The sequence below is a fragment of the Anabrus simplex genome, chromosome 3, assembly GCF_040414725.1.
Source record: "Anabrus simplex isolate iqAnaSimp1 chromosome 3, ASM4041472v1, whole genome shotgun sequence".
Classification (NCBI taxonomy): Eukaryota; Metazoa; Arthropoda; class Insecta; order Orthoptera; family Tettigoniidae; genus Anabrus; species Anabrus simplex.
This window is the reverse complement of record NC_090267.1, coordinates 83,188,573-83,205,006: the sequence shown is the minus strand read 5'-3', so window position 1 is coordinate 83,205,006 and position 16,434 is coordinate 83,188,573. Positions and strand designations below refer to the sequence as shown.

Genomic DNA, 16,434 nt, shown 5'->3' with positions numbered 1-16,434 from the left:
TTCCTCCTCTCTATAAAAAAAAAATTAAATTTAAATTTTAATCTATCTTCGATCTGATTCAACTATTCCTCTTGCATTAATTATGCGCATCACAAAAATAAAGGATACATTCTCTTAATTACATAAATCGAAAGTACATATTCTATCTGTTGAAAACGTAGTACAACATTTTTGGGTTAAAAAATAAATCTAAGTCCCTAAGCCTTAGTAAACTTCATACTAAATATGCTTAATCTGAGTCCATCGGTTATTGTTTCTTTCTTTTAAAAAAAATGCTTATTTTCATCATTATCAAATTGATATTCTGTCATTAACACACGCGTTTCTTCCGATGTTATAACGTTAGCAATCGCAAGTAAGTTCCAAATATATATCAGCTCAGCCTTCAGTGGGTACATTCCAGAAAATCAATTCGGTTTTATGAAAGGCAGGAGCACGGTCCAGGCAGTGAAATACCTAATAAATCAGGTAGAAGAAGCCTTAAGACACAAAGGAGGGAAATATCACGCAGTCTTTGTTGATTTCAAGAAGGCATTCGACTCAGTCGACAGGCGAAAGCTAATCGAGAAAATGAAATTGACAATCGGCGAGAGAGACCCCACTAGTGAGAATAGTTGAAGCATGTCTACGGAGGAACATAATCCGAATAAACAACAACGTAGAAATTTCTGAAGACATAATACAGACGAACGGAGTTATGCAAGGGGATCCCATGAGTCCCACACTTTTCAACATTTATACAGCAGATGTGAACCGCATAGTAGGGGAAGGATCAAAAGCAGAGCTGATCCTATACGCAGATGACATGCTGATCGGAGCGAAAGAAAAGGAGGATGTGCAAAGGGCAGTCCGCAGACTAGAGACCTGGGTGGAGGAAAACAGCCTACAGATAAATGAAGAAAAGACAGTACAAATGACCTTCAGAAAAGACGGGAAATCAACGCCCAAAGACAACATAACATTACACCAAAAGCCATTACAAAAGGTACGAAATTACAAATATTTGGGAATAACACTACAGACAACGGCGGCGTCCTTTGGTATACATATTCAAGAAAGAACGGCAGCAGCAATCAGAGCCTCATACAGCATCCAAAACATTTCAAACCTTTCAATCAGCACGGCGATGAGACTTTTCAAGACGACAGTAGCGCCAGTGATAACATATGGAATTGAGATAGTGTGGGAAAAGCTGAAGATCGGAGACCTGATGAGAATAGAAAGAATAAAAGCAATGTTCATGAAGAGGATTACCCGAGTCGGAAAGACAGCGCCATCCCGGATGGTATACGAAATGCTGCGGGAGACGTATTTCATAGAAGACATACGATCACAGTTCTACCTACAATCAACGGAAGCAAGCAGGGCACTAGTAAACATCAGGGAAAGGAAGAAAAGTGAAATCGACCTCGACTTCTACGCCTCACCAGCGATGACGGACGATAGATGGACTAGAGAGTGCAACACACAGCGCCACGTGATAACACGACTCTCCATACATGGGTTTCACCACAAGGTATGCGTAAACCAGAAGTTCCATGAGCCAGACGAAGATTGTAAGTGCATTTTGTGTGGACAGAAGTGTAGAAGATATCACATCATAACATGCACGAAAAGAACCAGGACAATTACAGACTACAGCAAAGACTAAAATGTGAAATTTATTTAATGCTCAAACTTGAGTGTACATTTCTCTATTAATTAAAAATATATATAGTTCATTAAATGAGAAATATTGGTCACCTTGACCATGTCATTTGGTTAAAATATTCAAATAACATCTTAAAATTAAATGTAGGTATCGTGTAAAGATCAATTATTATCGTAGTTCAAATAAAAATTATACCTAACATGATTTATGGTTTTACCAATATCCAATCAGATATCAAAAATGCCGTAGGAATGCATTTGGTAACCTATTTTATTTAATTGTGGTAGAGATTTAAATTATGAAATTGTTCTATGAATTAAATACATTCTCGACACCAAACTTCAAATAATATTCAGTACAACGTTGATATATTCTCTATGAAGACAAGTTTCCCTTCTTTTATTTCTTATTTGGATATTTAATCTGAAGACAGTTTACGGTAACCCACATACGAAATCTACGATGTATTTCATTGTATTCGTGTACCACTAACCCAATATATCTCGCATTACCATATTAATATCTTGCCGCATATGTCAAACATCACCATTGGCCAGTAATACGCCGTATTTACCGCCAAAATTATCCATAAGCATATCTATCTCTCCATTTACCAATATTAATTACCATAATATATCATTATTCATTCCCACAAATATATCTCAGCGAATAATTATTCGTAAATTCACATCAACATGCCACTCAAATCATAACTTCCCTACGTAAACACTTATCATTCCCTACACGGCGGCAAATCATCTTAACATATCATTAATGTACTGCAACGGTACACTTTTGGGTTAGATTTCATATGTAATACACATAAACACGTCATCCTGAAAATGAAACACATATATAAACTAAACAAGTTAATATTTACTCACATGTCATCGCGTCGTAACATCAACCAGATATTAGTTTCTCAGAAATCAACTATCTTCTTAAAAAAATATTAAATCTGGGATACGTCTCTTTGTATACGTTGTTTCAATCCCATAATGGTTGAAAATCACACTCTAAATCTCTCCTTGTTCAATTATATATTATGACATTGATTGTAAACTCTGGAAGAAATACCTACTCCCATAATGATAAATCAACTAGGATAATCTTATTGCAAAGATAACATCGACTGAGATTTCATCACAAAGAACTACGTAAGAAACAACATATCAATGTTCACTACAAATATATGAATACTATATCTACGACACATTAATTTCAAGATAATAAAGTAATTCTTTGGAACTTAGCTTGCGGCTGCTGACGTTAGATGACTGGGTTAGGCTTCGATGTTGTCATCTTAGGACTGCGTAGATCATCTCCAACATCCGTTACGTCACCATCAGGTTGTAGTTTTGGGACCCGGGATAGTAGAAACAGCTGGGCGGTCTACGTTGGAAAGTCGGCTCCATCTCCGATTTAGCCTCTCATGTTGTAGCCGTTAGTCATATGTGAAAGAAACATTTCCAAAATGGCAATTAATATCACGTCCATATCCTTGAGAATGAGAATCTAGATTATATCTTTGATTCAGGTTATTAAGACAGTAATTCAATGTTAATTCCTTGTGACAGATTTTAACAGGTAAAAATCATCAAATTAGCTTTTAAAATTTTTTTTATCCAGCTAATCAACCTATAATGCGTTAAATTTTCAACCTATAATGCGTTAAATTTGACTTGATTTCTCGTAACGGCCTTCAGTCTATATTCCGACTACTGTCCGGATACTATTCAACTTGCTCTGATTTTCCGTCACGATATTTGTTCAGATATAGGTGTAATTCAAATATTTCTTCACTATGCAGGTTCTTCAGCTCTTAATAACTGAAATATCTCCCTTCTTCTTTCTGCGAGGATTATTTTTTTCTCGTGGATAAATTTACGTAGTTTTGTGTACCAGATTTTTTTATTGTTCACCTACTTCTTCTTTTTTAACAATTTTAAAAACTTTCTATTATTATTTTTAATCACGGCCGCATGGATCCTTTATAACTTTCTGTCTCACTCCGTGATCTAGGCATACTTAATTCGCCAAATGAACATCTTTGCCGTCACGTGCATGGCCTCCTTGATTTTATACGTTCGTATTATATATATATTCTGAAATCACGGCCTATTTCACTTAATATATGCGTTCTTTTTAGATGTATGGCCCAATTACGTAATCTTCGCGATCTCATTACCGTGCATGGCAAACTTTTAATGTCGTATGACAACCTTTATTCCATTATCAGGACGATGAAAACGGTACAATACAGATGAACAATGACATTGGATCGTCAGATTGGATGCCACAGACTATAGGAGTTCTTCAAGGTGATCCACTCAGCCCTGTATTATTTAACACTTTGAGCTAAGATGTACTGTCAGAGATAAAGGAAAAGACCAACATAGAAATGTACTTGTATGCTGATGACATGGCAATTGTGGCTGAAGACATAACAGAACTACAACGTGCAATGAACTTGCTAGCGGACTGGGCAAACAGGAATGAAATGAAAATTAATGAGGAGAAGACTGAACTACTGTAGTCGTATTTAGGAAAGGAGGTAAACTAAAGAAAGCAGAGCACATATCATGTAATATTGTCCACTTTTGCAGAGTTAGCAGTTTCAGATACCTAGGTGTAACCTTGAAGACCACATGCAGCAGTTTCAGGATCCATATAAGAGCTAGAATGATTGCAGCTCTGAAAGCGATGAATGACATTGACAACATCGCACAAATTGCAGTAGAGACAGCCATGGTGCTCTTTTGAGTAAAAGTACTACCAGTGTTAACATTCGGGCTCGAGATCATAGGAGAATTTCTGAGTGTGAAGCAATTAGAAGATCTGGGAAAGATAAAATACAGATACCTGAAGCAAGTCCTGAGTGTATCAAAGACTACAAGATCTCAACTTGTATATGAGCTCACTAGAGAAACATTCCTGATTGAGGACCTGAGATACAATCTTATTTTACCAAGAGGCACAGCACATGATAATCTGATGCATAAACTAAAAGAAAAACAGAGGGACATTTCGGAATACTCAACAGAGGTCATGACGGATCGGAAATGGATGGAAACAGGCTACCAACTGAGACATATAGTTACGAGATTGGCTGTTCACGGATTCCACTTCAAGATGTGTAAAAACAAAGTATTTCATGAACCGGACATAAACTGTGTGTGTAGGCTACATGACTAAGTATGTGAAAGATATATCCAGAAGTGTTCCTCAAGGTCCTGTTCAATTAGTGAGAGTATAAAGGACTAACACTTACGCTGAGCGCTTTAGTCGTCATGTTATTATATCTAATTGTGATCCTCTATGCACATTGTGCACAATAAAATGATTATTATTAATGAGATATACTGTAGTTTCCTTCAGTCGTTCCAGATTACATCGCATCACAGTTTGCAATACGTCCAGCTCTGGGAAATATGACACTGCATTTCTGCCTGTGAGGCAAAGGCTCACCACTTTACTGTCACCTCTAGTGCTTTGCATTTCTATAACGTGCGTTTTACAGAATGGGAATTGCAGAGTGCACTCACACTGTGCAGGGACATGGTTCTTGGTCATAGAATATAAACTTCATGGTTTTGATTCGTATTGAGTTGTGATCACAATAATAATTAAACTTATGTCCTAATGGTCCACCTTTTCAATACTATATTATGCCATGTTTACATTACATTTCTAACCTAGGAACTAGTTTTGGCCTTGAACTGGCCGTCATTAGCCTTAATGCAAAACTGTACAAACACATCCAATAACTAAAACAAATGTACAAACACACACAAATGACATTAAAAAGTGTTAAAAACATCTGGGATGAACTATGTGCCCAACATGTAAAATATGACGAAATTAAAATCAGACTCTAAAATTCTTAGATGTATTGCATCATGTTAAAATGTTCCATTAGTGCTTGTTGTTAAAATATCATGAAAATACTGAAAAGTTCCTCTGTTCGACATTGTCAATGGTAAATCAAGGACAGCACATGAAGATATGGCACTTTCTTAATTTGTAGCTTGTAGACATTTGCAGTTCAATGCGGTGTCCATGAAGTTAACCTTTCGTTGTGGCATGTGATGTGTGGTCTATTGTTGTGTGCCTTGTATGGTTATTTAAACATATCTTCACGTGCCGTCCTTGATCCAACCATGGGCAGTGTCCAACAGAGGAACTTTTCAGCATTTTCATGATATTTTAACAACAAGCACTAATGGAATATTTTAACATGAATCAATGCATCTAAGAATTTTACAGCCTAATTTTAATTTCATATGTCATTTGTGTGTGTTTGTACATTTGTTTTAGTTATTGGGTGTGTGTGTACAAGGCTGATGTTCACCAGCCAAGGCCAAAACTAGTTCCTAGATTAGAAATGTAATGTAAACATTGCGTAATATAGTATTAAAAAGATGGACCATTCTTCTTCTTCTTCTTCTTCTTTTATGACCACATAGGATCACTTTAGTCAGTCCGTCGTTCAGGTCTCTTTGAAGGGATTGTTCGGGCTTTGCGGTCCTCCCAGTACTTCTTCAGACGCTCCGATCTTCGTGCCCTTTCCTCAGTTGAAAATGTGCGTGTTGTTGGTTTGTTTTGTGTAAGGGTAAAGCGGAGGTTTGTATTCTTGAGTTTTGTATTCAATTTTATCTTATTTTTGGTGTCTTCTGTTGTAAGGCCTATTTCCTTTAGATCCTCTCTTACTTCTCTGATCCATTTACATCCTGTTGTGGTATTTTTTGAGACGAGATTGTGTTGTACTAGTTGTTTCAGAAGTCTCGAGTCCTGCATCCTCATGATATGTCCAAAGAATCCCAGTCTCCTCTTACGCATAGTATCTGTAATGGGTTCTAGCTCTTTGTACACGACTTTGTTAGGTATTAACCGCCACTGTCCATCTTTCTGATATTTTTTGTTGATACAGGTTCTTCCAATCCTCCTTTCAATTTTCTGAAGTCTGTCAGTCTTTGATTGTTTATTCAGGTAAAAGAGTGTTTCTGCTGCATATGTAGCTTCCGGTTTTATAACTGTGTTGTAGTGTTTTATTTTTGTATTTATTGATAGACATTTCTTTTTGTAGATATCCCATGTTAATTTTTGTGCTTTAGCTAATCTATTTGTTCTTACTTGGATTGAGATTTTTTCATTTAAGTTATGTGTTATTACTTCTCCAAGATATTTAAACTGAGTTACTATTTTGATTTTATTACCATTTATGGTGACTTCTTTTAGCTGTGTTGGTTTTTGGGGCATAATTTCTGTTTTTTCAAATGATATTTTGAGGCCAATTTTATTTGCAATGTTTTGAAGTTCTGATATCTGGGTTTTTGCTTCTTTTATGTCCACTGCTAGTAATGCTAAATCGTCAGCAAAACCCAGGCAATTTGTTTTGATTTTTCGGCCAATCTTTATTTTGGGGGGACATTTTCTAAACCATTCCCTCATTACCATTTCTAGAGCACAGTTAAATAATAGTGGTGAGAGCCCATCTCCCTGCCGTAGTCCAGTTTTAATTTCAAATGTCTCTGATGTTTCACCCCTAAACTTCACTTTTGACTTGGTATTGGTGAGAGTCAATTTTATCATGTTTATTAATTTGGGGTGTAGTCCAAGGTGTCTTAAAATTTTAAACAGAGATTCTCTATGGATGCAATCATAAGCTTTCTTGGAACATTATGGCATAAGTTTAATTATTATTGTGACATGGCTCTCGCGCTGGATAAAATTGATCAAATGTTTAAATATTTGAGTGACTAATGTCTCGGTGATATCCACACCCTATTCAATAGAATATTGAGTGAGGGAGAGTGTTCATCTCATTGGCATGAGGGAGTTATCATAACAGTTCTCATGCCAAGTAAGAATCCAAAGCTTCTAGATAGCTATAGACCAATATGTCTAACAAATGGCCTCTGTGATCTGTTCAAAAGGATGGTAAACCAACGAATTATGTGGGCCTTGAAAGAGAGGGGTCTCCTGACTGACTATCAGTGTGCTTTTAACTCTCATCGGTCTGCCACCAATCCTCTGGTTATACTGGGGTGTGCCATTCAGGGGGCCTTTCTTTAGAAGGAGCACTTAGTCGCCATGTTTTTTGACCTAGGAAAGGCTTACGATACTATCTAGGAGTATGGTATTATCTCCACCCTACACTAGTCATGCTGTCAGGGTAATTTGCCCAAGCGTATTGAGTATTTGATGTTCCTCCATTTATTCCAAGTTCAGTCAGGAAGGATATACTCTCAATATTACGTTCAAGAAAATGGAGCACCACAGCGATCAGTACTGTGTGTCACAGTGTTCACAATTGCCATCAAAGGCATACTTGTCGCTGTTGGGCCCACAGTCATTCCATCACTGTTAGCTCTACATTCCAGCTCCAGAAGAATGGCAGTCACTGAGAGACAGCCACAGCAAGCTATTAATCAAGTCGACATATGGGCCCTACAACTGGTTAAAATTTTTACATGGCAACTCCACATTCATCAGCTGAAGGTGGCATGCATGAAGTGATTTAACATGCTAAAGTTTACAATTAAATTAATAATAAATTATGGTTCACCTATTCAATACAATAACACTTAGTAATGCGAGATTACATCACAAGTTGATCACAAATGGTACCGGTTTCGACCCCAGATCTCGGCCATCATCACTTGATCGTTCAAAAGGTACAAAATAAAAGCAATGCACAGATGAATAACAAGTAACGTAGAAGATACAAAGATTTTTTTAAGATGAAAGTTTGTATGGAGCTATACAACACTTGAGTATAAAGCACTAGGTTTTTAAATGTCTTTAAAATCTTGATGCGAAGATGAATAAGTAGCTTAAAGTTAAATCTTATAATCTTATGTTTGATATATTAAGATGCAAATAGCTAGTTGTCTTGTTATGCAGAAAAGTTGAAATTAAACACCATTGTGAAGAGAAATAAGTAAAGCAGGGTGCAGTATTAGAACAATTGAGAATCACAGTTGACAAACGAAGGTGGATGGTGTAGGGAACAGATAGCGGAGAACTTAATGAGTCAGCAACAAACGTGAATATTTTTTAACTAAAGTAAACTCTTTTCCTCATCCCGAGGTGGTGCAGCTCTTTTTAGACAGGCCTCCAGTGCAAGGAAGTTGCATGTACCATTTTTACTGCATATCAACCTTCCTGCCATTCGTAAATCTCTAGCAGTCTGGTACCGGGAATACCGAGCTCGATAGCTGCAGTCGCTTAAGTGCGGCCAGTATCCAGTATTCGGGAGATAGTAGGTTCGAACCCCACTGTCGGCAGCCCTGAAAATGGTTTTCCGTGGTTTCCCATTTTCACACCACCTTAATTAAGGCCAAGGGCGCTTCCTTCCCACTCCTAGCCCTTTCCTGTCCCATCATCGCCGTAAGACCTATCTGTGTCGGTGTGACGTAAAACAACTAGCAAAAAAAAAAAAACAGGTACCGGGAATCGAACTCAGGCTCCCGAGAACGGCAGCTAATTGTGCTAACCATTAAGCTGGCGGACCTTCTTAACTACAAAACACGGACATATATACATGACTGATGTGTGCTGGCAACGCGTGGGTCAGGCACAAAACTATTCACCTATATGTGCATCATCAGAGCTTAAGTAGGCTTACGCTATGGAGGCAGACATTCCTTAACTACGAAACAAAGATGTACCGCATGACTTCGACGCGTGTTTTCATTGCATACGTCATTCAGATAAAACTATTCACAAATTTGTGTGATGTCGTCAGAGCTGCAGTAAGGCTTGTACCCGCTTCGAAGCAGAATCATTGTTCTTCTCTGGCGAATTACATTAGGGGGTCTTGTATGCAAGATTTTTTTTCATGTTTTTCATCTCGTGTAGCCAAGGGAGTCTAATATACAAGTAAATACAGTATTTTTGTAACTTTGCAGTAATTTTATTCAATCATTTATATGTTGTATACAGGTAGAAATTACATGCAAAGTCTCCTATAAAATTAAAATCTATCCCTTTGTTAGTTTTAATTGGCTCTCTCAAATTTATTAACCCTCTTAGTGCCAGCTCCCTTACTGCCGTGGTTGCTAAGATTGCCAGAGAGAAAATGGCTATTATGCAGCACCAAAGATAAAAGCATATCCTATCCTTACTTTTCAAGATGTCTCATTGTAGTTTACATTTTCTTGTAGCTAAGTCATCCCTCTCTTCACCCATTATATTAACATCACGAAAATAATTCATACTGCCGAGAAAAATTCAATTTTTTCATGCAATTTTTGAAAAAAATTTAAAATTCTAATTTGGATCTCAGTACATCCTAGTATTTTGTTTGCACTCACCTAAATTTGGTATTCCGGTGCACATTGTTTACTAGTCTGTAAAATATAATGTTTTAAGAATAATAGTTCTTCTAAAAATAGATTAAAATACTGACATGGTTTAGCATCAGAAGGTGGTGCAGCGTCTCAACGAATGCAGGAGAGGGTTGAAATTATACGTCTTCATCGGACTGAATTTCATGGAAATCGAGAATCTTGTCATCATCGTCATTACTGTCTCCGTCAACTCAATCATTATTTCCGTCATTATCATTACCGTCGAATCGGAAATTCCATGCATCACTGTCACACGAGTAAGTCGGATAACATCACCACTATCGTCATTGTTTGAAACGTTACCGGCATTATTATCACTCTCAGTATCATCTTAATCATCGCCTGACTCGATATAATCAGAATTATCACTCAGTTAATTAACATACTGTACCAAATCGTCATCAGTTTCAAACACAGTACGAGAAGTCACCATTATTACGAACACATGATCTACAGGTATGCGCCAAACAGCTGAAATAGAAACAATCATAACATCAACACAACATGTCACACAGAGATTTTGGTGGTAGATTCAGATACTATGTAGTATCTACTACAGAATGATGGTGACTGGAGCTGCCATCTGTCAGATATGTGCAAACTATTACGACTTACATAGCTACAACATGAAGTGCGATCGCGCTCCTGGCATTTTTCGCTAGTCTACAGAGGAGCGTGATTGTGCTCCCCGGCACTCTAAGAGTTAATATTGCACAAATTTATATTGATTTTTTTTGTCTCATATCAATGACAGAATTTCAAGGCTGTAGCGATGTCTTCTGAATGGGTATATTATATTTTAACCAAAGAATTGGGTATGAGAAAATTATCCGCAAGATGGGTGCCGCAGCTCTTGACATTGGACAATAAACGCACCAGATTGGATATGGAAGGTAGGAAACTTAAAAGGGTCCACCTTTTCAATACAAATAAATGTTATAGTTTATTTACAACATGTATTTACACTTGGAACTAGTTTCGGCGCTGTTTGGCGTCATCTTCAGCCAAAATGTGGGAAATAGGCAAAGCATGTAGACATTTATATTATACAAGGTGTTACATCAGTGTGATTAAATGAGAGAATATGAAGACATGAAGTACAATGTCAGTTTCAAAATGGTCATGAAGGGCGAGTCAAAATTGTATAAACATGAGATAACATAAACACATAAACAAAAAAACATATAAACATATAAACTGTAACAAAACCGTGCGGAAGTACGAGATGATTGGCCTTGGAGATTCAAATTATTTCAGACACTCTTCCATTGAATGTTGCCTGATGCGAGTGTAGTACAAAACATAGGTTAGATTTCAATAAATACAATAGTCTCAAAAATGCACATAACATTTTTAAAATATTTGGTTTGAGATGAAATTTGGCAGTTAGGGATTGAAATCACTTATTCAATAAGCATCAATTCAAAAAACAGCTGTGAAGGGTGAGATAAAAAATTGCACAAGCGTGAGTTTGAACTCGATAAATGCAAAAAACACATGTAACACATTCGGAAATGTAGGTTCTTGATGGATTTGGCACAAAAGGTCTGCGTTCAATCATTCATTGAATGGCACTGGTGCGAGTGTAGTTCAAATGCGCGTGAGGATTTAACAGCCTCTTAGAATTGCACGTGACGTCTGAACTCATGGTGCGAGATGAACTTGGCAGTGAAGGTTCGAATTGTAGATATTCAGTAATACCATTTCGAAACAGTCCATGGAGGGTGAAACAAAAGCTATAATTCATACGAGTTAGGACTCATTAAATAAACTTTCAAATACAAATAACATATTCAAATTTTCGTAGTACAAGGTGAAATTGGCAGTTAAAGAATTAAAATTTGTAGATATTTCTTTGTCAGGTGCCATATAGGTCAAGCGCAGCGTAAGTATGAGACAGAGCTCAACATATCCAAAATTTGTGCAAATGCATATAACATATCTGAATCCAAGTGTGAGATGAACATGGTAGTTAAAGAATAACTTAGTTGAGGGTGTAGTATACATATTCAGCTCGACAGATTGGATATGTTCGAACAAAGTTTGGCCCATTTTCAGTGCAACCAAGCAAGCAAATACGAGGACGGTTTGAAAAGTTCTCGGAATCACCGCTAGATGTCAGTGCTAGAGCAACGAGGTTCCCGCGCAATAATCACACATCCTTTGTGAGTGAACACGTGGCGCGTCAGTGCTCTAGCTGCAGGAGTGTGGTAGTGACGACTCTTTGTTGTTGTTCCCGTGTAGTGATTTGTGACAGTGGAAAAAACTGAGATTCGAGCAGTGATTAAATACTTTGTAAAGAAAGGTATGAAAGCATAGGAAATTCATGTCGACTTTCAGAACACACTGGGGGACTCTGCTCCTTCATTTTCAACTGTTGCCAAGTGGACCAGCGAGTTTAAATTTGGTCGGGAGAGCTTGGATGATGATCCGCGTAGTGGACGGCCAAAAAGTGTTACGGCCCCAGAATTTATCGCAAAAGTGCATAAAATGGTCATGGAGGATCGTCGACTGAAAGTGCGGGAGATTGCTAAAGCTATAGGGATGTCTTCTGAACGGGTATATTATATTTTAACAAAAGAATTGGGTATGAAAAAAATTTCCGCAAGATTTGTGCCGCGGCTCTTGACATTGGGCAATAAACGCACCAGATTTTTATATGTCCGAACTAAGTTTGGCCCGTTTTCAGTGCAACCAACAAGATTTTTTGCACCGATTTGTGACTACAGATGAAACTTGGGTCCACTACTAAACCCCAGAGACAAAACAGCAGTTGAAGCAGTGGAAACAGGCTGATTCACCACCACCACCAAAGAAAGCAAAGGCAGTGCTTTCGGCCGGAAAGGTCTTGGCCTCAGTTTTCTGGGATGCAAAAGGCATTCTGCTGATGGATTATCTTTCTACTGGCCAAACAATTATGGGGCAATACTATGCAAACCTTCTAGACCAACTACAGGAAAAGATACTCGAAACAAGGCCTGGTTTGGCAAGGAAAAAGGTAATCTTTCATCAGGACGACGCTCCGCCACACACAAGTGTTATTGCCATGGCAAAACTTCATGAACTGAGGTACGAATTGTTGCCACATTCACCTTATTCACCTGATTTGGCACCATCAGACTTTCATCTATTCCCCAAGCTGAAAATTTTCCTCGGTGGACGGAGATTTTCTTCAAGGGAAGAACTGACAGCCAAATTGGAGAGGTATTTTGCAGGCCTGGAGGAATCTCATTTTCGAGATGGGATCAAGGCATTGGAACATCGCTGGACCAAATGCATTAGTCTACAGGGATACTATGTTGAAAAGTAAAAGCAGTTCCACCGAGGTAAGATACTTAATTCTAGTACATTCCGAGAACTTTTCAAACCACCTACGTACAGTAGAACCTCGATTATACGTTCCCAGAAACTACGTTTTCCCACATTATTCGTTCAAATTCCCTGGACCCGCGAGCATCCTAATTAAATCACATTGTAAAAATCCTGCATTATCCATTCCTCGAAGAAACTATTTCCCGGATCAGGTGTCCAGAAATTTCAGTCCCATTAACGGTACATCCTCGATCACGCACTTTTCAAGAAACTGTATCACATGAAAGGACGGCTATGGCATACTTACGGATCTTGGTGTTAACATCTCATCATTGCGATAATTAGAGGAAGTACCAGTACACCACTGGAAAAGCGATCGGCGGTGAACTTGCATAAGGGACCATCTTAGCATGGCATTCAGGTGGTATTGTTTAGAGAATCCTCGGAAATCATAAAGCAGAGAGTGGTCACAACAATTGGAAGGAGACAGAGAACATTTCGACATATCTACGTGAAGACGGAACGAGTTTCGTCAAATATTCATACTTGCAATACGTCTACATTATGTCCGGGGTGGGATGTTTATTTATTTTTATTTTTTTTACTTTTTTTTTTTCTTTTCGATTGTATCACCGAACAGGTTTTTGGCACTTCCCTCAGGGCATTGTATAGTCACTGGGCTTTCAGCCAGAAATCGAAACTGCTCCTTCTTAACACAAATTTAGTATTTTAATATTATTATATACGATTATGTTATCGAGATTAGAACAGATGTTGCACCTTAAACATAAAGCCATGGGAGGTTTTGGGATTGCTATTACTGTTTTAATCCTAATATAAGACTGGGAATTGTGTTAAAATGTTATAAAAACAGCAGTCGTTTTATTTGCGCACGTTACATTTAATAAGTTTGTAGCATTTCGCACTCGTACCGACTTGTACAGCGAGTGTGCCGAAGTTTTGATGATATTTTTTCTCTTTCCAATTTGATTGATTGCGATTAGTGACGGGCAGAATTGAATACAATGCATTTGAGAACTTTCGAGAATCTATACTTACATTTGAAATCATATTCTCGAGTTCAGCATAACCTTTAAAAGTCGATGTAGGCCTAATTTACGCGGTATACAAGATTTCCATCAACTTACTATGAACTGTATACCAGTGACCAAATTAAAATGGAAGATTTTAAGAACGAGGATTTTGCCATCATGTTGGGCGCTTTTGTATCTAATGTGCTTTATTTTATTAGATTAGAGAATTAAAAACTACTTGTGTTCGATTGTTTTTTTTGGCTTGGCTTGGCTTGGCGTTACCGGTATTAGATTTTTCAAAGAGTTTGCCTGATCAAAGTTGCTGAACTGAAAGAAGTATTCACGGGAAACTGACGAATTTTTTCCGGTAAAACTGAATGTAAAGTTTTGAGATTTTTAAGTGTGTACCGGTAATTAATTTTTGAAGTCTGCCCTGCGGTCTGACTTGCCTGCTTCTCACTCGGAGGGCCTGGGTTCAATTCCCGGCCAGAACATGCATTTTTACCTGCATATGAGGGCTGGTTCCAGGTTCACTCATTTTACGATTACCGTTAATTGAGGAACTATCGAATAGTGAGATGATGACCTCGGTCTAGAGAGCCAGGAATAACAGCTGAGAGGATTCGTCACACTGACCATGTGTCACCTAATAATCTGTAGGCTTTTGAGATGAGCAGCGGTTGCTTTGTAGGCGGAAGGTCCATTGGGACTGTAGTTTGGTTTAGGATTGTTTGTAATATTAGAATAATATATATTTCATTTTTGTGACATTTAGCCAAATGTTGATAGTTCATATGTTCCCGGATTTTCAATTTTCCCATGTACATTTTTATTCCGTGGTCCCTCCAAAAACGGAGAATCGAGGTTCCACTGTACAGTAATTCTTCAGCCATATATTACTTGTTTTCTATAGAGACTAGTATATATGATTAAAGTTATTTATAATGCCTATATAATATTGCTGTGTAGTTATTTTATCAGTTCTTTTGTGTATGTTTTAATAGGAAGAATGGTAAACTACAGAAACGTGGTAAGATCAACCTAGTTGGGAGATTGCAGCTTTCAACTGAGCGCAGCAAAGAAGAGGACAACGAAAGTATAGTACAGCTGAGGATATTGCGAGTTCAGGTTGGTATTTATGTTTAACTCTTTCTGGTCTAACTGCGAGCATAGCTCGCAGCGGTCAAAATTACGCTCAGGCCGCGCTGTGGGCATAGCCCGTAGTAAGGTTTGACAATTCACTAAAAATCGAGAACGAGCTATGCACGCATTCTGGTGGTTACATCATGTTTCTCATGTATTAGTTACGAGAGTATTAAAGCAGATAGCAGTATTATATATCTAAGTCAGAGAATTTACGATATTTTCGACCAGCATGCATCAGTAGATATTGTCACTCAGTCAGCTCAATAAGACATGGCTTCTCACAGCAAACTTGTGCTTACGAGTAACTATTCTCATTCTGGTTCCGTATTGAAGTTGACGTATATCTCAAATACTATTATAATATTTATAGATCCACCTGTTCAATGTCATAGGTACATGTTTCACCCTTTTTTTACGGGCATCATCAGCCTATATCAATCTTAAAAATTAATGGATATGGAATCTTTCTAATCTTATAAACTATAGAGTAAATTGTTGGACAATGATTTCATAAAATATTATACTAAAACGTCTAAAATAACAATATTGCACAGAAAGTATGTTTTAAAAAAAACAGTGAATTAAGTTTTTGAAGATTAAAACGTGGTTAATCGTGAATATTTGAGCGTTTAAAACCAAAATGGATCCTCTTCTTATACATCATTAAGACTGTGACGGCCTTGAGTGTAAGCACAATCATCCAAGGGGGATGTTTGTTCCATTCCCATAGCATGAGTTCAAGATAGTAAAATCACTGTCACCAAGCTCGATAGCTGCTGTCGCTTAAGAGCCCTGAAAATGGTTTTCCGTGGTTTCCCATTTTCACACCAGACAAATGCTGGGGCTGTACCTTAATTAAGGCCACAGCCGCTTCCTTCCCACTCTTAGCCCTTTCCTCTCCCATCGTCGCCGTAAGACCTATCTAACTAGCAAAAAA

At 37.7% G+C, this 16,434-nt stretch overlaps 1 protein-coding gene across 4 annotated transcripts in view; it reads left to right on the top strand.

Moving 5' to 3' along the window:
- The window catches only part of Cul5 (cullin 5), a 277,814-nt gene that overhangs the window by 210,989 nt on the left and 50,391 nt on the right, over window positions 1-16,434 (top strand). For all 4 annotated transcript variants that reach the window (XM_067142608.2, XM_067142605.2, XM_067142607.2 and 1 more), the window contains one exon: window positions 15,356-15,479. In XM_067142608.2, the coding sequence (XP_066998709.1) occupies window positions 15,356-15,479 (124 nt within the window). The remainder of the gene's footprint in view (window positions 1-15,355; window positions 15,480-16,434) is intronic.